The 25,796-nt window shown below is 37.6% G+C and overlaps 1 protein-coding gene across 14 annotated transcripts in view; it reads right to left on the reverse strand.

The window, feature by feature from the left end:
* The window catches only part of nlgn1 (neuroligin 1), a 689,649-nt gene that overhangs the window by 436,771 nt on the left and 227,082 nt on the right, over positions 1-25,796 (reverse strand). For 10 of the 14 annotated variants that reach the window (XM_072572610.1, XM_072572621.1, XM_072572609.1 and 7 more), the window contains 2 exons: positions 21,945-22,004; positions 19,120-19,269 (listed from right to left, as the gene is read on the reverse strand). In XM_072572610.1, the coding sequence (XP_072428711.1) occupies positions 19,120-19,269; positions 21,945-22,004 (210 nt within the window). The remainder of the gene's footprint in view (positions 1-19,119; positions 19,270-21,944; positions 22,005-25,796) is intronic. The other 4 variants (XM_072572620.1, XM_072572618.1, XM_072572617.1 and 1 more) reach the window with 1 other exon arrangement.

The raw sequence follows: 25,796 nt of genomic DNA on the forward strand, positions 1-25,796 counted from the left end.
TAGGGTCAGGGAGTTCAGAACTAGAGAGCATATGTTTCGGGTGAGAGGGGAAAGATGTATTAAAAAAAGGCCTAAGGGACAACTTTTTCACACAGAGGGTGGTATGTGTATGGAATGAGCTGCCACAGGATGTTGTGGAGGCTAGTATAATTGCAACATTTAAGAGGCATTTGGATGTGTATATGAATAGGAAGGGTTTGGAGGGGTATGGGCTGGGTGCTGGCGGTGGGACTAGATTGGGTTGGGATATCTGGTCGGCATGGACAGGTTAGTCTAAAGGGTCTGTGTATGTGCTATACATCTCTAAGACTATGACTAATTCCAGCCAAACTCAGCTCCAAACTCTGAGACTTTATTATTTTGTCTGAACATAGGTGCTTTAGTTAATGGTAATGAGCAGGGCAGCAACAGTATTAAGATTTGCGTAATTTATACAGACATCCAGAAAGTGTATGATAAGGTTCCACAATAGAGATTGTCAGCCAAAACTAAAGCTCATTGAAAGAAATTATTGACCTGGGTTAGGAGATTGGCTAAGTGTTAGAAGGCAGAAAATAGGGAATCTTGAATTCAAAGGAAGCGACTTTTGTTCTGCAAAGATCAATTGTTCTTCATACTTGTTTACAACTCAGAACATGACAGATAGCTATATATCTACCCTTACCAATAACAGAAAGATTAGTGATGTGATAAGCACTGCAGAGGTGATTGGAAATTACATAGGCTAAATGAGGGACTTTTCCTCACAACTTGTATTCTGAACCCAAAACATTAACTCTGACTTCTCACCACAGACACTGCCACACCTGGTGAGCTTTTCCAGCTATTTCTCTTTTTGTTTCTAATTTCCAGCATCTGCTATTCTTTCAATTTTTATTTCTTCAACCACTAATCCTCAGTATTGAAAAATCAGGAAACTACAATTTCCAGCAAAAAAACCCTGAAGAATCCTTAGACTTGACAGGGTGGTATAAATGACAATTTTACTAGATTGGGTTGGGATATATGGTTGGGTTAGACTGAATTTCCGTGCTGTATATCTCTATGACTATGACTCTATATGGCAGTCGCATAGGTACTGAACTCTAATGGCTTCTGAATTGGACAGATTTGTTGCTGTAAGTCCTGTGTCCAAGATGTCTTCTGCTCTGGTGCTTCCCTGATGTGCATCTGTTATATTATCCTGACACAATGCTGCCATTTTAAATTAGATTCAATTTTATCAACATTTAATATTTACTTTTAGTACAATAAATAACATTTTTGGTACCATATATGAAGTATAAGCTACTGAGTGAATTATGTTGTAACAGTACTTGCCAACTACTGAGGCACTATATGATTCTTTTTTTGCCCTGTCTTAAACAAGACTTTCTGTCTGAGGTTATTCATTTAATTAGTGGTTTTTGGCCCAGCTATAATTGCTAATAGTGTGATGCCTTTGAGTGGAAATTGTTATGATTATTGGGGTGTGTCAGCATAGAACACACACCAGCAATTACATTGCCGTGAAATGTGAAGAAATAGTTCAGAATTTTAATTTGTGCAGACAAACAAAACAAGTTTCAAAACATCCAATGGAAAAAAGAACCATTATGTATACCAAAGATGAATGTTTTAACAATGTATTGCTCACATATCTAATAGAAGTGATTATAATTTGACCAAATCTAGATTAGAGATTTGGAATCTTTATTCAGCACCAGTCACTGCAAATGTTTGTAATACAGACTGTTCTGCTATAATGTGATAGTTGCTTTCTCATGCGACCTCAGGTTATAGAAAACCATGCTCAGAAATAAAAGGGGCCTGTGGGAAAAAACGGAGTTAGGGAGAAGCTACCAAAATTATCAGTAAAAATTGAAACAAAAAAAGAAGTAGCTTCAGATTTAGATTCCCTAAAGTGTGAAAACAGGCCCTTCAGCCCAACAGATCCACACTGACCCTCCGAAGAATAACCCACCCAGACCCATCTCCCTCTGACTAATATACCTTACACTATGGGCAATAGTGTTAGCATGGCCAATTCACCATGCACATCTTTGGACTGTGGGAGGAAACTGGAGCAGCCAGAGGAAACACAAGCAGACACAGGGAGAACGTACAAACGACAGACAGACAGACAGTCACCTAGGGCTGGAATTGAACCTGGGTCCCTGGTGCTGTGAGGCTACAATGCTAACCACTGAGCCACCATGTCACCCTAGCTTAAGCTGAAAAATGTGTTGCTGGAAAAGCGCAACAGGTCAGGCAGCATTAAAGGAGCAGGAGAATCGACGTTTCGGGCATAAGCCCTTCTTCAGGAATCCCTAGCTTAAGACAAACAATAGCACAGTCTAATTAGATGTTAAAATATTTTAATGAAATAATACAATAAATTTAACACTTTAATGAGTTTGAGTTTGCTGAGTGACAGTACTGTATAATGCAGGGGCTGAGGGTCATTGTCATTACTTTCATGTGCAGTTCCGGGCGCACGATGAAAGAAAATAGTTCAAAAGTGGACGGCTGTGGTTTATCATCCTCAGTCTGTTTCCTGGGGCCTGGCTTAAGGCATCTAGATTTTGCTGCTTTGCCATCTTTCTTCTTTCATGAAGCAGCTGTTCATAGGCTGCCAGATAAGACTTTTTGCTACAAACAGCTACCCTGCTGCATTCTGTATTGTAGTCATTGTCTTCTAAGAGCTGCAACTATTTGTCGACTTCCCTTAGGATAGAAGACAAAGGAGAAGCGAAAAATGTATTGTGGTGCTGCATCTTGGACATCATAGTCTTCGTCTAGAGCTTCAATTCCCCCCACAGGAACAAGTTGTTGTAGATCAGTCGCCATTTCTTCAAATCTAACTTGCTTTGCAAGAGCAACACCTCTTATGGTTCAATGCCTTTAAAATCAAGAAAGTCTGGGAGAAACTTCCGCCAAACTGCAAGCAAGCTGTCCTTATTGACATCACCCAAGCCTCTACAGTGATGTCAATAGCATTCTTAATGTTAAAGTTCTTCCAAAATTGAAGAATATGGTTTTCATTATCCCCCTCAGTAACTGCAAATCAGCTTCCTGAATGTGCACCTTAAATAATGAACTTGAAAAGCTGCTATTGCACCTTAGTCCATGGGTTAAATGAGAGGTGTTGTGTTCATAGGTAGAAATAGTACTTTGATGTTTTCAGGAAGCTCACCAATAGGATGGTTGATGCATTGTCCAGAATGAGAAGAATCTTGAAATCCAAATCTTTTCTCCTGCAATAATTACTAAAGATATCCTTGAAATATCAATAGTCAGGTAAGAATAAAATTGCCCCATCATCCAACCTATTTTGCTTGACCTGAAGTAAACACCTAGAGTGGACTTAAGGTAACAGGGATAGAATCATGTAATAGTCTACTGGAGTTCACATTTTAAGAAAATCTTTCCCAACTCACCAATCGTGTTGCAGCCAAATCACGTTGGCAAAACGTGCATTATAGGAGAATGGCCTGTAGTATTAAGTTCCTGTACCACACAATTTGCAAGTGACTTGTGTGACACAAAGAAGAAAAAAGTCTTTAAATCAAAACATATTTTCTCTGTACAAGCAGATATCATAGCAAGTCAGCAACAGAAAATGGAGTCTGAAATTTACTCTACTGTCAGTAACCTCTGGGAGTGAGCCCACAGATGTATCACTAAAAATAAACTCTAAGTCACAATAAATTACAGATTTACAATGTAACAAAAAAAAAGATGAATGGAACAAAGAAGGGTCACCAGACCTGAAACACTAACTCTGACTTCCCTTCACAGATGCTGTCAACCTGCTGAGCTTTTCCAGCAACTTCTAATTTTGTGAGCAAGTAAGTTTTTGTACATCATCTGGCCAGAACATGGTAGAATGGATTGCCCATGTGCAATAAGAATCCAGGTTTCAGATTTTCTTTTGAGATTATAATAAATTTTCAACCCAAAATGATCAAACAAACCAAGGAGTGGGGTGAAGAAAACCCACCAAAATTGAGCAAGCCAATAAAGTAGATGAAATTACTGCAGTTAAAAAAAATGGGGATTTTAATTTGTGACACCATTTCCATGGAAAGGAGCTCAGCAAATTGGACACATCTTCACAAATTCAGCAGTTGGATATTGGGTGCGTACAATTAGTCTTTTATCTTTAAAAGTGTTTTGCAGGTCCAGCATATTGCCCATCCCAAATTGACCTTTAGCGATATTGAGCTGCTTTTTTACAAGACTGCAGTCCATGCTGCAAAAGAGCTCCCACAAAGCTCTTAGGCAAAATCTTTCAGGATTTTGACCAATGAAGGAAGTGATATATTTTCCAGTCAGGATGGTGAGTGACTTAAAAGGGAAACTTGATGGCAATCATGGTGGTGCAGCCTCTCTTATTTTATGTGGTAGAATTTGTGGCATTTTGGGGATGAGGAGGGATGCTGTCAATGGAGCCTTGGCAAATTGCTGCTGTACAGTTTATGCGGTGGTTCACTCTGTAGCTATGATTTGCTGGTGATGGATGAGATGCCAATTTAGCAAGGTGACTTGTCCAGATCAATCTTGATCTTTGAGCATTGCTGGAGCTGCAGTCAGTCAAGTGGAAAATATTCCATCAAAATCCTAAACTTGTGTTTTGTAAGTGGTAGACAGGTCATGCAGCACAGATGGTGTCAGTTTCTAATGAATACAAAGGTTGGCAATCTTCAGCCAGAAGTGCTAAGTGGATGATCCATCTTGGCCTCCTCCAGTCAGCCCCAGCATTATGGACACCAGCCTTCAACAAATTTGATTCACTCCATGTGATAGCAAAAAATGTTTGGAGATACTGGACATTGCAAAGGCTGTGGGTTCGGACAACATTCCAGCAATAGTAGTGAAGGATTGTGCTCCAGAACTTGCCACTCCCCTAGCCAAGCTCTTCCAGTCCAGGAAGAAAACTGGCATATACCCATCAGTGGGCAAAATTGCCCAAAGGACAAATTCAACCAGCTAATTACTGCCTCAGTCCACTCCAGATCATCAGTACACTGATGGAAGCTATTATCAGTGCTATTAACAGCACCTGCTCAGCAATAACCTGGTTAATGACACCCAGTTTAGGGTCTGCCAGGACCACTCTGCTCCTGACCTCATTTATAGCTTGGACATGGACAAAAGAACTGAATTCTTGAGGTAAGGTGAGGGGAGTGTGATAGCCCTTACCAAGACTGCATTCAATAGAGTGTGGCATCAAAGAATCCTAGCAAAACTAAAATCAATGGATTTCAGGAAAAGCTCTCTGGTGGTTGGAGTCATACCTGCCACATAGGAAGATGGTCATGATTATTGGAGGCAAGTCATCTCAGCAAGAGTTCCTCAGGATAGTGTTCCAGGCCTAACCATCTTTAGCTGCTTTATGAATGACCTTCTTTTCATCATAATGTCAGAAGTAGGGAAGTTCTCCAATGATTGCACACACAGCGTTCAGCACCATTCACGACTCTTCAGGTATTGAAGCAGTTCATGTTCAAATGCAACAAGATTTGGACAATATCCAATCTTAGGCTGACAAGTAACATTCACGCTACACAAATACCAGGCCATGACCATCACCAATAAGAGACAGAGACAGAGACAATCTAACCACCGTCCTTTGACATTCAAAAGGTGTTAACATCACTGAATCCCCCATTATGAACATCCTGGGGTTATGACTAACCAGAAACTCAGGTGGACTCACCACATAAAGACAGTGACTACAAGAGCAGGTCAGAGGCAAGGAATACAGTGACAGTAACTCACCTCCTGACTCCCCAAAGTCTGTCCACCATCTCCAATGCAAGCCAGGAGTGTGAAGGAATACTCCCCACTTGCCTGGATGGATAAAAACACCAACAATGCTCAATGAGCACCATGCAGGACAAAACTACCCACTTAATTAGCACTTTATCCACAAGCATCCACACGGATGCTCAGTCACAGATGTGTGTATTATCCGCAAGACCAGCTGCAAAAATGCACTGAAGATCCTCAGACAGAACCTTCCAAACCCATGAGCACTTCCATCCAGAAGGACTAGGGTAGCAGATATATGGGAACACCACCAGCTGCATGTTCCCTTCCAAGCCACTCACCATCCTGACTTGGAAATATGTTGCCATTCCTTCACTGTCACTGGGTTAAAATCCTGGAATTCCCTCCCTATTGGCATTGTGAGTCAACGCACATCAGGTGGATTGCAGCAGTTCAAGAAGGCAGCTCACTACCACCTTCTGAAGTGCAACTAGGGATGGGAAATAAATGCTGGCTAGCCAATCACATCCCAGAAATGAATTTTTTTTAAATGTATTTGTCTCGAGGATTCATGATCCTCACCACAAGACTTAAATGGAAGACAGGAGTCAATACTGCCTGAGGAACAATCAATGTGAATTCTCCAGAATAAATATTATAGGATGGCTTGCTATTCAATGAAGGATGGCAACCTGGCTCTCAAAGTGAGAGGGTGAATCACAGGCATTCTAGATTGAAAGAGCTGGATGCCAGGTTTAGTGAGTGAGGGAAAAGGTGTTTCAGGATGTGGGTATTCTTGAAATTTGATAGGTTGTGGTGTAAAAGGGAAGGAGAGCTCTTCCCAGGTACCCTGCCATGGTTGTTCCTGCATTCAAATAGAGAACGAGGGCCTCTAAGCCTGTCAAGAACCCTGGCCCATTAATCCCTCAGGTGCCATAAGGAATTCACTCCAGACAACTAATCTGTCCCCAGCACCTTCAGGAATCTGAAAGCCAACTACAAAATATCAGTTGGCTTCAGTTGGCATATTTTAGTAGGTCTTTAATTGGAAGAACTGTTTATTTTTGGCTGCCTGGCAGTTGGTTGTTCTCCTTCTGTAAGCAAACAGATCTTCTGCAGGTTGACACCATAAAAGTGCTTTCCAGGAATCTTTGAACCACTTAGATATGCTTTCGTGATGCCAGTTACACGTGCTGTTCCAGGGTAAAAGAACTATCCTGGAGTTTCCTGTGGTGATTGATGTGCACTCCGAGACTAAGCTGTGCTCTCATATCTGAGAATATTCAGAAAGACTTTCCCGCTACTACACTGAATTTCCTGTGCTGATGTTACTTTTATACAAAAAAGGGTTAACTAAAATAGAATAAGTAGAGCAGGAGTAAGCCATTCACCCCTCTAGGCCTGTTCCAACATTCCAGACTGCAGATGATCAGCTGCTTCAATGACATTTTCCATGCTATCACAAAATCTTTCAGTCAATAGTATAAAGAAATAAAGTGATCACAGGTTTCAACACAGTCAATGACGGGGATTCCACTGTGGAAGAGAATTCTAAGATGCACAACCCGCTGAGTCAAGAAATTTCTCCTCAAATCAGTCCTGATCAGTTTGCCCCTTATTCTGTGACTAAGCCCCCAGTTCTATCCAGAGGAAACATTTCTGCGTCCACTCCTTTTATCCTTTTCAGAATTTTGTATGTTTCAACAAGATCATCTCTTATTCTCTAAACTCTAGCGATTAGATGCCAGACTCTGCAAACACTCCAGATGCAAAGGTCCTAATATTCCAGGAATAAGTCTGGTGGGCCTCCACTGTACTACCCAAGTATATCTTCTTTAGATCGGGATACAAAATGTACACACATATCCATATAGAGTCTTGTCTAGGTCCTAAGTATCGACAACTTCTTCACTCCTGTACTCAAAATCTCTCGATAAAAAGGCAACATACCATTTGTCTTCCTAAATGCTTGCTACACCTACATGTTTGTTTTCAGTGACTTATGTACAATGACAGCAGACATTGTTGGACATCAACACTTCCCAATCTCTCATCACTCAAGAAGTGCACTACACATCCATCTCTCCTACCAAAGTGAATAATCTCACATTTATTAAAACAATATTCTATGTTCCTGCAAATTTACTCACATTGTTCACCTTCAAGACCCTGTATCATCCTCACAACACATATATGTAGCAAGCCTAGTAGGACAGAGTACAATTCTGGATTTAGTTTTACTAAATGCAACAAGTGGCAGCGGGAAAATATTTGGCAGTAGTGATCTTAATTTAGTTTTAGCATACTAATGGAAAAGATTGAACAGATGTGTAGAGTTCTGAATTGAGGTCAGGCTAAATTTACTAAGCTGAGGAAGGATTCAGGAAAAGTGAACTTGAAACAGCTACTTGAAGGTAAATCAGCCAGAGCAATTGGAGACAAAAAAAAATCTGCAGCTGCTGGAATCCAAGGTAGACAAGCAGGACGTTAGAAGAGCACAGCAAGCCAGGCAGCATCAGGAGGTGGAAATGTTAATGTTTTGGGTGTAACCCTTCTTCAGGACTGGGAGTGGGGTACAGGAGGCTGCAGATAAAGAGAGATGGGCAGGGGGGGAAGAGAGGCAGAGAGTGGTGAGGTAGTGATAGGTAAACCCAGGTAGAGAATAGCCTGATTGGTCAGTGGGAGGAATGAATCCTGTTGGTAGCTGGAAGGAACGACCAGTCAGGGGAATGAAAGGCAGGATGAGGTGCTGGAAAGGTAGTCGGGGATGGGAAGGCAAGTTATTAGAAACTGGAGAACTCAAATTTTGAGTCCTCCGGCCTGAAGGGTGACCAGGCAGAAGTTGAGGTGTTGTTTCTCCAATTTGCATTAGGTATTTAAATGTACTAGTAATGGGACATTTGGAAAATCAAAACATAATCCATTTCAATCAGCATGATTTTATGAGAGGTAAATTACATTTGACTAATTTGCTAGAATTCTTCAAGATATTACAAAAAGTAGATAATGGAGGTGCTATTAATGAAGTATATTTGGACTTCCATAAGGCATCCAATAAGGTGCCACATAAGAGGTTAATACACAGATAAGATCGCATGGGATTAGGATAATATATCAGCTTGGATAGAGGATGGGCTAACCAACAGAAAGCATGGAGTCAGGATATATAGAGGAACCTCGATTACCTGAAGGACATGGGTGGAAGTATTTTGTTCAGTTAAATCGAATTCCCAGATAATCAAATGCCGGATAATCGTTTAGTCAAACATCGGAACCTTGCAAACTTGCTGGATAATCGAATTCTGATTAATCATGATTCCTCTGAATAGGTCTTTTTCTGGATGGCAAGCTTAACTAATAAAGTGGCACAAGGTTCAGTTCTTCAGCCCAACCATTTACAATCTATATTCATGACTAAGATGCAGAGGTAGAATGCACTATAGCCAAATTTGCAGATAACAAAAATAGGTGGAAAAGAAAAGAAAATTGCAATGACAAAATAAAAAACTTACAATTGGAGATGGATAGGTTAGGTGAATGGGCTAAAATTTGACAAATTGAGTTTATAAAATTTGATAGATAAGTGAGAAGTCATCTATTTTGGTTGGAAGAATAAAAAAATGCAGCATGTTATCCAAATGGAGAGAAACATCAAGGTGCTTCCATGCAGAGGGATCGGAGTGTCTTCGTGCAAGAGTGTAGCAAGTTAGTATGCAGGTACAACAGGTAATAAGAGAAGGGAAATAATTTTTTTAATGAAATTGAACTTAAAAGCAGTTAAGTTGTTCACAAATTAATCGTTAAATAGACTGTCTTCCCTTAAAAAAATCTCTGCTGACTATTCTTGATTACTCCTTGCCTCTGTCAGTTTATCCTATCACTCTGAATTGATTCCAGTAATTTGTCATCTATTGATGTTAGACAGATGATCCTGTATAATTATTGGTCTGTCCCTCACTCCCTTTTTAAACAAAGCTCAATCTTTAGCAGTTCTCCAGTCCTCTGTTACCCACACCTTTTTCCAGTAAGGATCAGAGAAAGAAATCATCAAATTTTCCACTATTTCTTCCCTGATTTCTTTTATCATCCTGAGGTACATTTTCATCTGACCTCAGTGATTTATCCATGTTTAATGATGCTAATCTCATTAATATTTCTTCTTGCTGTTTTTTATTAAATTGCTGTAATTGTATATGCCATTGGTGACATGGCATCTGGAGTACTGCATACAGTTTTGCTTGTTACTTGAGAAAGGATGTAATTGCATTGGAAGTAGTTCAGAGAAGTTTTTCGAGATTAATTTCAGAGATGTAAGACCTGCCTTATGAGGAGAGTTCTAACAGTTTAGGCTGACGCTCACTAGCATTTAGAAAGATGAGAGGAGATTTCATTGAGGCCGCTAAATTTTATGTTATATTCAAGGGACAGTTACAAGTTGTTCAAATTAAAAATATTCCAATAAACAAAAAAGGATAGGACAACCAAATCTTAGCCCTTTGGATGTCAAGGATCTTTCAAAGTAAGAAAAGCTTTGTACAATGCCAAGACCTTAGAAGTATAGAAAGCAGAGATGAGTTTGGAAGTTGCTTGGGTGGAATCAGAAAGGAAGTTAAGAAAGCAAAGAGAAGGCACGAAAACATATTGGCAAGCAAAATCAAGACGAGCCCAAAGATGTTTCATCAATAAATTAAGAGTAAAAGGATAACTAAGAAAAAAGGCATCACAAAAGAGCAAAAAGATAACCTATGAACAGAGGTGGAAGATGTCAGTGCATTGAGCAAAGGAGTTGCAAATTCATGTTGTGGCTGTCTAGGACATTGGTTAGGCCGCGTTTGGAAAATTGCATTCTGTTGTGGTCTCCCTGCTATAGGAATTATATTGTGAAACTTGAAAGGGTTTAGAAACGATTTTAAGGTTGTTGCCAGGGTTGGATGACTTGAGCTATTGGGAAAGGCTGAATAGGTTGGGGCTATTTTCCCTGAAGTGTCGCAGATGGAGGGATGACTTGGTAGAAGTCTATAAAATTATTAAGGACATGGAGATAGGATAAATAGACATGGCCTTTTTCCTAGTGTTGGGGAGTCCAAAACTAGAGGGCTTAGGTTTAAGGTGAGAGGGGAAAAGATTTAAAAGGGATCTGCTATTGTTCATGCAGAGGGTGGTGCATGTACAGAATGAACTGCCAAAGAAAGTGGTGGAGGCTGTTACAAATACAACATTTAGAAGGCATCTGGATGGGCATACAAATAGGAAAGATTTCAAGGGATATTGGGTCAAATGCTGGCAAATGGGCCTAGATTAGTTGAAGATATCTGGTTGGCATGGACAAGTTGGACAGAGGGTCTGTACAGCTCTATGATTGTATGACTCTATGTTGATACGATTCTTAAGAACTACTTGAATTGTCTTCAAAGAATAGATTGTCCACAGATCTCTGAAGATAACAGGACAGATCAAGAAGGTGTTTAAGGCGGCATATGAAATCCTTACGATTATAGCTAAAGAACAAAGTAGAAAAGCAGGGAGATCATGATGGAACTATATAAATCATTAAGCAAGCACAATTTGCATTTGGTATGTGCAAATATTGTCACGTCATCATAGTAAGCACGTAATTGCACTTGAGACAATACAGAGAAGACTAATTAGAATGTCACCCGAACTGGAAACTGCAGCAGTGATAAAAAGGTTGGAAATGCTGAAGTTGCTATCCTTGGTACTCATGGTGAACAGAATAATTGTTTGAAATAGCAAAAGTCGAGAGGGGCCTGGATAGAGGAAATGGATAGTTCCTGTCTATCTTACCAAAGAGGTTATTGACCAGGGACGAAGGTTTAACCTGATTTTAATTCAATCATGGGATTTGGTCTTTGCTGGCTAGGCAAGCATTAATTGCCCATCCCTACTTCCCATTTAGAAGCTATTGTTGAGTTCCATTTTAAAACCATCGCAATCCATTTGGTGTAGGTATACTCAAAATGCTGTTCGGGATAGAACTCCTGGATTTTGACTCAGTGACACTGAAGGAACGACGACATTTTTAAAAGTGTCATTTTAAACCCTTGAGCCAGACTTACTGATCTTTCTGGTTAGGTTAATAGACCTTTGCCAATCTCTCTAGCCAGGCCCCTCAATTTTGCCCATCTCAATTAAACTTCCTCTTGACATTCTCTGCCAAGAAGAGCAATTACAAAATATCTAATCTTTTCTCATAGCTGCATTTTCAAATTGTAAATCTTCTCTGTACACTGTCCAGTTCAATTATGTCCATTCTGTATGTGCACAGAGCAATCGTTGTGGCCCAACTAATGATTTACACAGCTGCATCATAACCTCCCTGCTCTTACACTTTATACCTCAGCTCAAAGAAATGGATTCCATAAGCCTGGAAGAAAGATCATAAAGGAGATGAGGAAACATGTTTTTATCCAGAAGCTGGTAGTCATGTGGAACTCTGTCTAGAACAGTAACAGAAGCAGGAACCCTCAATTTTTTTTAACAAAAAAGATGCCTAGACATGTTTCTCAAGTCTGCAATCTGCATGGTTATGGACCAAATGCTGGCAAGTAGAAGGAGGCTGGATGGCTTGGCTAGTGGCTTCTTTCTGGGCCATAAAATTTCTATGTTTCTAGTGAAGATGCCTTTGCAAGCTCACTGGACTTAGTAAGTACCTGTTATAGAAGGAGTATAAAATTAGTGTGAAACAAGAAATGGACTGTAAATGGTCCTATAAGTTTGTAAGAAGGAAGCCACTTGCAAAAATACATATAAGTGCATTAGAAGCAAATTCAGAGAATTTGAATTGGGTGTCAGTCTTCATGGAGGAAAACATTTTAAAAATTTACAAAAACCAATGGAGAGCTAAGACTAGTATAAACAAAGGAACTTCAAGATATGAGTATTGGTTAAGAAAATACAAAAGAAATTTATGGGTCTTAAAGTAAATAAATCTCCTGGACCTCATGATCTATGTCTTAGTGTTGAAACGGTTGATTATATGGATAGCAGATACATTGGTGGTCATTTTTAAAAATCTATAGAGAATCTGGAATGCATCCTGCAGATTGGACAGTGATAAATGGAACGACGCTATTGAGGAAGGAGGGCGACAGAAAATAGGGATCTGCAGACCCATTGGTCATGGGAAAAATCCTAGAAACTGTTAGTAAATAATGTGATAACAAGACACCTAGAGAAAAATGGCAGAAATGGTAAAAAGGAAATTGTGTTTTAACAAACCTGCTGGAGTTTTATTAACAATTGAATCACCAGAGCAGAAAAGGGAGCTTTTCAGGGGGTGCATTCCCACTGTGATGTGGGAGAATGTGCTAGGATGAGACCCATCACTCCAAGAGTCACATAATTCTTGAGAATGTTTTGATTCCATCACCAAAATGGCCATTTGTTTCCCTTTGTACTGCCAGCCAGAATAAAGATACTTTCACTAGGTTTCTTTAATGAACTTAAAAAAAATTATAAAACCAAAGTTACTTCTAAAAATGAAGTTGCAAAATTGAGTACAGTCAAAAGATATATCATCTGGAATTAGCACTACATCCCCTTTTTGATGACAACACAAGCACACATACACGACACAAAAGGCAACAAAGACATTGCAGAGATGCTATGTTCTAAAGGGCAAAATAAGAACTTTAATCTTATTTCCTAATGGTACTGAAAACAAAGGGTAGAATATCAGATTCTCACAATCCATCAGGTTTCTTGTTTGTGAAACTGAATTGCTGGCAGCTGTATACAGATATATGATCTTCCAAGCAAGCTTCACTTTGGCTAGAAATTGAGCTGGATCCAAGTGGTTAGAAAATGATCATAGTTCAACTTCTCAAGCTTTACAAGGTGACTAAATACTGAGATATGGGAACTTTGTCAGATTATTAATCACTTCAACCAAGAAAAAGAGAGCGAGTGAGAATTTCAACTTTACAGCAAGGTTTGGAAGGTCTTCGTTCTTCTGACTCCCTGTGATTAGATAGGGTTCCAAGGTATTCAACATAGACTCCACAGTCTCTTTCAAATCTAGTTTTCCAGCAACTAAGGACAGTAAAGCCCAACTCATAATTCCATCAAAGTTTTGCTTGGCTATTTTTCCAAAGTCATTTGACATATTATAATTAGCAGGTGGATTACAACCCACATTAAACTTGACCCCATTTCTTAGTAAAGGCCCTGTTCAATCCAAAAAGTATCCAAACAGTTCAATATCTTCCAGATGTACATATTATCCATACAGGTAAATATGTAGCCCCAATTGCTTTCAGAAAGGTCCCACATGAGAGGTTAGTGAATAAAATTAGGGTGCATTGGATTGGGGGGAACATATGGACATGGTTAATGGACAGAAAAACAGACTGCATGAATAATTGGGTCATTCTATGGTTGGCAGGCTGTGACAAGTGGGGTGCCTCAACGATTGGTGCATGGGTCCCAGCTCTTCACAATCTCTATCAATGATTTGGATACAAGGATGAAATATAATATTTCCAAATTTGCAACCAATACAAAACTAGGAAGGTCAGGTGCAAAGATGCTTTGAGGGATTTCATATAAACTAAGTGAATGGCCAAAAATTTGGTAGATGGAAAAGAATGTTGAAAGATGGGAAGATAACCACTTTTCGAAGTAAAACAGAAACACGGCATCTTTCTTAAATGGTAAAGTATTTGAAAGTGTTAATGGCAAAGGGACCTAAAGCCCTCATTCAGAAGTAACTGAAATATAAAACACAAGTACAGCAAGGTGGCAAATGGTATGCTGGCCTTTATTATAAGACATTTGAGTAATGGAGTAAAGATGCCTTACTACAATTACATAGAATCTTTGTGAGACCACATGCGCAATATTGTGTACAGCTCTGGTCTCCTTACCCATGAAAAGATATACATGCCATTGAGGACAAGTGACAAAATTAACTCTGGGATGAAAGAATTATCCTGAGAAAAATATTAACCATATTTGAGTTTTATTCTCTACAGTTTAGATGAATGAGAGATGATCTCAAACAAAATTCTTACAGGGATGTACAGGGTAAATAGGAGATAGATGTTCATGATTGAGGGGCCTCGAAGCAGAACAGTCTTAGCAAAATGAGGCAAGCCATTTAAGACTCTGAAAAGGAATTTCATGAACCCAGAGGTCTATAGAAGCATTGTCGTTGAGTATGTTCAAGAAAGAGATTGCTAAATTTCTACACATTGAAAAAATTATGAATGAGTCTTTGCAAAATAAGTTCAAATTGACAACCATAATTTCATTGAATGGTACAGCAGTCTCAAAAGGCTGAAGGGCCTCCTCCTCCTATTTTTATGTGCTATGTCTCTGTATCTGATACTTGCTTGTCAGTCTGGTTTTATTCATATTGGTTTGCGAGGCTATTTGGGAGAGTAACTAGGTGTTAATCACATTACTGCTTATGCTGTGTTGCAAAGGACAGACTGGGTGTTATGGCAGCCTGTTTGAAAGAAAGACATAAAATGGCTGACAAGGGATATGTCAAATTAAACAACTGGCTCCAGCATTAAGACACAAAATGGTCAGCAAGGGATATATAGAATTAAACAGCCTGCTACAGCATTTAAGTGAAACATAATGGTACTTTTGTATAGGGCTACTCCAAGGTGAATGGGAGGCCCGACAAGCAATCATCTGAGACAGTTTGATAAAAGGATGCCTAAGGATAGACAAGTGATTGATTCCATTTTCATTAATGAAACAATATTGTCCAATTGGGAGAATAGCACCCATTAGAACAAGGAGTGTAAATCTCAGTCCATGAACAAGTCAACTTAACTCGTTAAGCAGCTATGAAACCAATAGGTAAAGTTATTTTGTCATAATTAGTCATTTCTTTGAAGTTATTCACAGTATTAAGAAATAGGTTCAAGTTAAAGATTCTTCAGATAATCAGAAATAGATTTCAACATAAGGATAGATACACATATAACCAAAGTATCAGAAACATTAGGAGAAAGAGATTTAAACCTAGATGTGAAAGTTAATTAGTCTCAAGAAACACTTTCTTTATCTCCAAAAAGATGCCCAGCAGGTCCTGAACAAAATATATTGTTCCCAATTTATTAGTTTAAAAAAAATGCTAACATAGAAGTAGCTGTATAACTTTACTCTTCGTAACAAACTTTATAACAGAAATTAATATTACAAATCTTATATCAATTTGTTAAAACCAACTCTCTTGTAATTGAGACAGTGGAAAATAGTGAAGAGTAACAGAATTTGACAGAGATAGCACATGAAATACAACATATAACAGAATTCAAGCAATCCTCAGAGATTTGCAAGTCTGGGACAGACCCAAAGGAATATACGCAGTAACTTTGGAATGCAAATTACGAGGATGCATAGAAATATCTGAAGGCCTGGAGCTTACAATGTCTGTTAAACACCATGAGATCATGGGAACCTGGGACTGTCCATTAGAATGCTCATCATTAATGATGATATTTCACAGGATTGGATGTATGGAATAAAGGGAAAGCACAGTGACCACACTGTATGTAATTATTATAACAATGTATAAAAATGCTGTATTTCACAATAAAAATCAGAATGGGTCATTGACCTCTCTTCCAATCTGAGCTGCAGATTAAGAGAACAATTGTGTTCTCATGTCAAAGCCAAATTCAGGGAAGATTCTTTGGCCCTCTCCCTACACTAACCGGGGTGGGGAGGGGGAGGGGGGAAGAGGCGAGGGGAAGGGGGAGAGGCGAGGGGAAGGGGGAGAAGAGAGGGGAGGGGGAAGAAGGGGGAAGAGGGGGGAGGGGGGGGAAGGGGGAGGAAGAGTGGGGGGGAAGAAGATGGGGGGGAGAAGATGGGGGCAAGAAAAGTGGTGGGGGAGGAAGAAGAGTGGGGGGGGAGGGGGGAGGGGGAGAATTGAAGCCAATTCCACATTATTTTGTTGGATTTAAACCTGTGCTTAGGCCAAAAGTTCAAGACTTTGGATTATTAATCTAGCAATATAATACTATGCTAGCGTGTCTTGTTTAAAACCAATGGGAAGTATTAAATGGTCAGTAGACTCAAGTACAACGTCAGTTAATAAGATGTTATCAAAAGGTACTAGAGTAAAATCAATGGAGCGTAAAATTGGGTGGAATGTAAAGTAGGGGTTGAACCTGAATTTACTACATGCCTTCTAGGCAGCTAAGGTTACAATTACCCCTATGAATTTTATTTAGAGCATAAATTTAACATTCTTGTTGAATACAATGTAAATGAAACATCTGCTTCTATTAAGCGCAAAATAGTTTGGATAACTAACTTTCCATTATTTGTAATAATCAATTAGTGCTGCCCAAGCAAGATATTTTTATTAATCCACATGAGACTGTGAGAATGAGACTGAAGTTGTGCTCAAAATGGCCATGAAAGACTGTCGCCCAAGGCCACGGTCAGGAGACTCAAAGCATTAGCAGATCCAAGCCAGATTTACATTTTTCCGGTGATCTGATATTTCTATTTCGAGTAGCAGAAGGGTGAGGGAAGACAGGAGAAAGAGTTTTGGAGAAGAAAACAGTGCAAATTCTGAGGTAGTATAAACCAACTGCCTAGATGCAGCATAACAAATGAGCATTCAGCAAGAGTCACAGAAAACTGAGCAGAATACATAACTTTCTGCACAAATTCCACTGAACTGTAAGGACCAGTCATTAAGCCATTTAATGTCCGAGAGCACTAAACATTCTTCTCCACCATCCCTGGTCTGCAACCATGTTTGGAATGAATGTTTTTGCAGCTTATGGCGTCAATATAGTAACAGCTCTTGCGAGGTGTCAACAAAGAAGTTTTCTGAAATTGTAGTTAATGGTTTTTCTCTAAACTACACCAGATAACATGTCGATCAAAGCTGTGAGCAGAACATATATTTTAAAACTCAAGAGTTTTAGCCTGTGTTTTTTGTTACATTTAAAAGACTGAGAATTTAAAATCTTCAGATCATGAAACTTAAATAGACCTCATCTACTCCATTAATTTCCAACTCCTGCATTGTGGGTTATTGCGATTTGAACAGAGAAGATGGGATCATTTTGAATTTGGAACTAATTTCAAATTGTCATGCTTAGTCTAACTTTCCTGCTTGAATGAATCACAGTCTGCCAACTCCTTTCTGCATGCAAAACTGCAATATATCAGACGTTAAGCAGGACCACCATCTTCAGGCAAGTTCCATCAGATTTATTAAATGTCTCCAGTTGACCCAACATCATGAAATTCAGGTGCTCAATATTTTGGAATCCATTACGTTTTTTGTGCTGCCAATGGAACAACATGGATGAAGTTATGGACCATGTAATTTTTTTTCCCACAATCTGGTGTACTTTTGATTGAAATACTTACTTGATTGCCTAACATTCTCTAAAAATATTACATTACACTGTTGCCACAGATTGCGCAGTGTGAAGCTAAAGGTGTAAAACAGTTTCTTTGACTTTATTGTTTCTAAGTCAAAGACTTACAAATGTTCATTTGTTGTGATGAAAATCCAAAACTTCAACTTCCTGCTACTCTGATTCATTCTTCTGATGTTTTTTTACATCGCAAGTTTTAGTTCAAAATGGTACAAATATGCTAGAATTGTCAGATGACAAAATGAAGCACAAAACTGTACATTACATTTGTAAGATAACATTACACACCAAGCATTTGTTGGTTAATTTCATTGCACAAATGCAAGCAAAGGTTTATAGAGTACTAATTATTTAATAGATAAATCATGTGACTAAAAATGATTTGATTTTGACCAAAAGTATTTGTTTAAAGCTTCAGAACAAATACTACATTTATAATAAACATAGGTTCAAAGCTTAATTGTTGACTATGTTAGGCTAGAAATAACAACAGCACAAGTATTGAACATTTTGCATACAAAGCAGCATATCCGAACATCAAGTTCTGAACAAGTGTCCCTTTGCACTGCTGAGTCACCAATTTAATGTCACTCAGAATTTGACGATCAATAAGACAATAATAGCAATCTAGAACCGAAGTATTAACTCAACTTACATCTGTCTGAAACCAACTATTTCACTTTAGAGGACGATTGCAGTTTTCAGAAAAGATATCTCTACCCATCTGATTCATTGGGAATGAAGCCAGATTTTTAACAAGTTTTTTGAGGGCATTACACTGCTCAGTATCTATGGCTATCACTTCATCCTCGTGACATTGCAGCTAATCTTAATAAAAATCCAAAAATCTTACCACATCTCACATTTCATCCTTTCAGCAGCATACTTCAGATAAAGTGTAAGCACAGAAATGCTCCACAGAAGATGCAAATACTATTCACCAAAGAATTTGACCTGAATCACCAAGGAAGCATGGTCTTACCTAAAACACCAAGCCGGTAGTTGACAGTAATGACTATGACATTGCCATAACTTGCAAGTACACTTCCATCAAGTATATTTCCAGTGCCCTCCATGTATGATCCACCATGGATGAAGACCATAACAGGTTTAGGTCCACTATCTCGAATATCTGAAAAATGACACATAATTCAAAAGGTTTGGAACCAGAAAGATGGATAGTGTAAGAATATTGCTCATTTTGTAATAATGAGAAGTTTGCTTAAAGGAGACAGGAAGTCAGAGTATTTTGACTTGGACTCATCAAGGCAGTGATACAAGAAACAGACTTGAGAAAATGGACACCAATTTATACAGCATGAGAAGACGATGCTTATTAGTTGGGCCATTGTTGTCAAGGAGATGCAACAACAACAACAGTTAGCTGTCAATCTTAGCTCTCAAGATAGGCACATAGAATCTGACAGGTCAGGATATTGCTACTGGAATGCTGCATGTCTCCTTTTAGCAATGTTAAAGTTCTATACACTAAGCAATTATTAATTTAAAAGTTGTGTGGTATCTAACCTTTTTTTAAAAAGTGTAGTATGTTTCTCAAGCAAATGTTTATGGATAATTTCATTAATAATCCGTCAAAGCTTTTTTTTCTAATGTTGCATTATGATTGATTTTAGGAGCTAGTGACACTCAATTCAAAATGTTATAAATGAACAAGCAGTGCTTCACTAAAAGTAATTAGCATATACATTGCAATATTTGGAATTGTGTCGGATTTGACAACAGAAATAAGTCCTAAAGTTAATGTGATCATATGTATAAGCAATGAGGTACAATCCTTATTCCAAATAGAATATATGGAAATGATAATGATGGCACAGTAGCAGAACAAACTACTCCAATCTACAAATACAGATGATGGCTTCTTTAAACTAATTTCCCTACAATTACTTCATAAGTTAACTAAAACAGTATTGATCACTAAATTGCATTCTACATCACTTAAGAGTGCTAAGATCCTTCTAATTAACAGTCAGGTGACTTTATAGATAGATGAAAATACAAATCAAACAAGTGTGTTTATTACTTTTAAAGAGATAATGCTCCACCCAAATTAAAGTAGACCCAAACTTACAAAAATATTTAAAAGATGCCACACATATGACTGATTACACAGCACAGAAGTACATTGATTACAATGATGCAATATGGTAAATAATTTCTTTCAGTTAATTCATCAAATTTCTTAAGATTAGTTATGCTTATGTGAAAGACACCTGCTGTTCTCCTGATGTTGGATGACAGAAGCATGCTTCTACTGTGAAACATTATTATTATATAATATTGTACTGGTAATGGTGCATTTTCATTAAAGTATACTGCAAGATCACAGCAGCAGTATGGGTGACAATATAAAGAAAGAAAATTTGAAAATATAAACAACAGATTCCACTTATGTAGGAGAAATGAAAAGGAAGCAAGCAAACAGTGAACACTGGAGGAAAATGTATGAAAAGTCGAGACAGTTGAGTCGGATATCAAGAGCTCATTGAAATAAAAGGTTTGAGGAGAGATTTAAACATAGTGAAAGGTTGCAAGGAAAAGGAAACTAGCCTGAGAGTTCTTAAGCAGAAGTGTAATAGCTCGATGCGTTGCCACCAATGGTGCAGTGGATCTCAGTGATATAAGGCAGGCTGAACAATTGCCAAATTAGGTGGAAGCATGCAATACAGGAATATGAATCCATCTGTAAAAATTCTGAATTAAGCTCGCAGATGCACAAGTTGGACATAGAGACTTTGGGAGTGGTGGTAATATGAAGTTTTCCTGAGAGTGCAGGCTGACAAGGGTTGACACATTGAAACCTGCATGGTTGAGGCACAAAAGCCTCCTGGCAGAGCATTAGAAAAGTCAATCTTTACTGTGCTAAAGTCATCATTTAAAGTTTTGGTAGTAGCTTAATGAGTCAGAGAGGCAACTGGAGAAAGTAGCAAGCTACTTTGGACGATTTGAGGACATAGAAAGGTGGAGTTGTCGAACATAAAAATTTGATAAAAACCTGTACAACCGTATAATTTACATTCTGTTCCTGATCTTAATATGTTTGTATCATATATGGGTGCAGCATTGCTGCGAGAAGCCAATAGACAACGTACAATCAAATTGGAATTTACATATTTGAAAGCTATTATAAAGAAAGTCAACGGTTATTATATGGTACAAATACGTACATCTTAATGCTATATCTAACTATACATAATGGTGGTCCTTTTCCACATGTCCAGCACTCTAATCTCTCCAACAAATATAGGAGAGATTAAAAAAGACCTTTGCTTGAGAAGCACTTAGATTTGAAATAATTAACCCTATGTGAAGAATAATATAGTACAGATCTATAAATTGATAACATTTATAGGTGGCTGTGACATAACTCAAGAAGAAACCGTATGCACCTGATCTGTTAGTCTAGTACCTACAAAAATTAATATGAAGGCATGCATTAATACCACTTTAATATGCTAAATGATATGATTTCTGAGCTGACACCAAGTTTAAAAGGACCTAACACTTACATCAACATAAATGAGTGTTTAAAAAGAATTGTTCAAATAGTGATTCGTGGAGGCTTTTTTTTCTAAATTGCTATAGTCAAGTAATGTGGAAGAATAATTTTAAAGCATTTAAGTAAAAAAATGATAAAATGTCAATAACAAGCAATAAGACAAAAAGTTTGAAAACTAAGTGCTAAAAATCTGCACTTCAAAAATGCATTAAAAATGTATTTTCAGAGGGACGAAAAATTTAGACAGTCATTGTCATGCATATTGGTTTGGCGTCAAAAAAAAATACCTTCATCTTCTGCGCCATCATTATCACCTAAATCATCAGCCTGTTTCTTTGCAAGGGGACCTAGGATTAAAAATGAAGAAAATGGAGGAAAAAAGAGAATTCAAGAACATACAAGACTTCAGAAGATCTAGAAAATATTGTTTTAAAACATTTCTTGAAAAATTGAAATGTAAAACGCATTTGTTTAAAAATAAAGTATCTGAAAATATATAAAAAGATAAAAAATTAAAACACTTCACATATTTAAGAAGTTTTGAGTTACATTATAAGTTTTTCAACCATTATGTATAGAAAATATTATGCACCAAATACAAAAAGTCATATTATATCAATATACCCACCATTTCAAGAAAAAAAAATTCAAATCCTTTCTTAATAATTAATCTGTTCGACCCATTACACAGGTCGCAATATCAAAAGTCTCAAGTTTCTTTACATCAATTAACTATTTTCTCATTCTGAAAGTAATATATATAGTTCTCAAATAACTTTTAAATGCAGTTCACAAAATGCAGAAGAGAAACCTTTTCTCCAGAGATTTTTCCAGAAATAAAAATATGGAATGCAAAGAAGGGTTTTTGAAGCCATCACCTTGTGATATTTACTAGCCAAAAGCAAAAAAACATCCAAATTAATTTGGGTAGGAATCTTTCTCAAAGTTATTAACTACATTTAACCTTTCCTAAATATGTTTCCTCTGCATTGTAGTGCATCATTAACTTACAATATAATAATTTTGATTGAAATTAAAGTGAAATGATTTGAACATGTTATCGACTATAAAAACAAAAGAATTCAATATATTAATATCAAGTCTATATTAAATGTCAACCAAAATTCTTAAAATCAATTATATACCTTTTGAAGGTATATGTAGTAATAAAATTTAAATTAGATAACATAAAGTCACAAATTACATAATGTATGAGTCAAGGGTCACAACGACAACAGACATTGAATAAGCAGTATATATATGTAAATCATAGACTTGTACCTGAATGTAAACTTTTTTAAAATTTAATTTCATCTCTTTACTTTAATAATTATTTTTAGATATTGTCTATTAGCAGAAAGTTAAAAACTTATGGAAACTCAGTTTTTCCTGCAGCGGAGTATACATTTTATAACATTTAGAGATGCAATACAAGCGCTTATAAACTTTCAGCAGCCAGAACAGGACAATACACGCCAACAAGCATTTTAGTGTCAAGCAAGCTCTAATGGGAACAATCACAGTGTGTCCAACAACATTCTTACAGAAAATACTTCTAACAAATAAGTTAAATGCTCATGCTGGGTAAGTATTAATATTTTTTGCATGCACTGAAAGGTAGGGTAATTAGGAACAATGAACATGGATGGCAAGATGATACAGCGAGAACAAATCTTGAAGATTGAAAGTGTAAATTTTGTACATTTTTCTTGATAAAACTTTTCACTGATTTTTGATTTCCTGTGATACTTCTGAACACTGATCAAAAGTATAACATTGGCATCCTTTGCCTCCTATTTTTGTCAAAACTGTATCATGAACAAGAATTTTGAGTGCACAAATATGTTTTAAATATGATTAAATGTATAAAGTTCAAGATCCCAAACAAATACAATAATGTTTAAAGTGCCTTCTGCAATGGCTTAAATGACTGTCGTACTCAAAAGCACCATTTTTGGGCAAAGAATAATTTTGGTGTTTTTCACAATACAAAAGTTAAAACAATTAATATTCTTTGTAGAGCAAATTTTAAAAATTGCTAGTTAGATAAATTATGAAAAATGTCTAAAGTTTTAGGAGGACATTGTAACATAAACACATACAAGTGACTGACTAGCCTTTCATTTTTCAAAGGACTTCTTACAGGTACAGTTGCAAGTTCAGGCAGTTATATCTTATTTCCAAGTATTCAAGATTCTTAGTGCAAGGTCAAAATCTGATCATCTTAATGGTGCAGCGAATTGATTGAAAGTTGAATAAGTATCTAAAGGTGCAGCAACGGTAATGGTGGTGGTGGTGGTTTGAGGGGGCTGCAAAATTACATCATCTATAAACTGCTAACAGCTTCCTATCAATGTCTTGAAATTATAATCGCAGTTGACTTCTTTGTAGAATTCATTACTACTTCTAAGACATATCTAAGTTGAATTTTCATAAAACTAGAAACTTCATATATTCATACAAACACTTAAGAAATCAAACATTTTCAGTACTGGACTTAAAATAATTTCAGCTCAACATACTCTGCTGTCATGTTAAAATGCATCTATGATATATACATAATCCTGTCAGTTCACATTATATTACATAATGTCAAATAATTATACTGCTATTAATAATTATCAATAGCTGAATATGGGTCAGATAATCTGGAGGCAGACATGTGACACAAGACGAACATTAGGATCATGTGGAAGTCCTGACATACTGACCTCCCAGGAAATCGTCCAGGAAGCTTGAAACACTGATAGGAAATTCCTCTGTTACCCCAAAACTATTTGCAGAAGTATCTAACACTGATCTAAACTTCGAGAATTCACAATATTACCACCCAACTGTTTGTAAATTTTTAAAAATGTTCTCATGAGATGTGTGCATCACTGACTGGTCAGCATTTATTGTCCATCACTAGTGGCCTTTATGAAGGTGGTGGTGAACTGCCACTTTGAGCTGCTGCAGTACATGTGCTGTAGGTAGACTCGAGGAGGAGGAGGAAGAAGAGGATCAAAGATTTTGGCACAGTGACACTGAAGGAACAATGATATATTTGCAAGTCAGATGGTGAGTGACTGGAAGGGTGGTGGTTCCATGTATCTGGTATACTTGTCCATCTAGATGTAAGTGGTTGAGAATTTAAATGGTGCTATCACTGGGTAAAAATCATGGAAATCCCTTCTTAGGGGCTTTGCAGATCCACCTGGATTTCTCAATCTGCCAGCTATTCAAGGGATTGGGTAGTTGTCAGTGTGGTGCCAGTCAAGCAGACTGCTTTGTCCTCGATGGTACCAACCTTTGAGTGTTGTTGGAGCTACATTCATCCATGAAGCAGGGAGTATTCTATCACACTCCTCATGTGTACCTTTTCAATGATGAACAGGCTTAGGTGTGTCAGATCGGAAGTTACTCGCTGCAGTATTCCTCGCCGCTGACCTGCTGTTGTAGCCATCGAATTAATTGTGTTTCCGATCAATGTGACAGATGCAATTTTTATGGGATACAGCTATTGCTGGTAAAGCTTGCATTTATTTCCTAAACCTTAGTTGTCCTTGGAAAGATGTTGATCTTGAATCACTGCAACCCATGATGAGCAAGTTTACTACAGTGCAGGTAGAGGGTGGGGAGGGTTAAAAGATTTGATCTCTATGATACGGAAGTAACAGTAATATATTTCTAAGTCTGGATGACACGTGACTTGGAAGAGAACTTCCAGGTAAAGACGTTCCAAAGTTTTTATTCTTCTGGGTCATAGAGGTGGTGGGTTTAAAGAGTGTTGTTAATAATGAGTTACTAATGCATATCAAACAAATGGCACTACCATTCTATGCCTGTGGTGAAGAACTCAATTGAATCTGCTTTCACCACATTCTCAGGCAGGGCATTCTACCTCTTAACAACTCGCTACATAAAATGAGTTTTCCTCATGTCACTGATGCTTCATTTATTCAATCCCCTTAAACTGGTGCCCTCTAGTTCTCAAACCTCTCGCAAGAAGAACAGCATCTCTTCATCTACCTCCTTAGACCTCTAATTATTTTGAACATCACCATGAAATTTCCTCATAATCTTCACTTTTCTAATGAAAATAGACGCACTTCTCTAATTTATCAAAATGGATGAAATCCATCATCCCTGGAATCCTT

Source organism: Chiloscyllium punctatum, chromosome 6, assembly GCF_047496795.1.
Source record: "Chiloscyllium punctatum isolate Juve2018m chromosome 6, sChiPun1.3, whole genome shotgun sequence".
Lineage (NCBI taxonomy): Eukaryota > Metazoa > Chordata > Chondrichthyes > Orectolobiformes > Hemiscylliidae > Chiloscyllium > Chiloscyllium punctatum.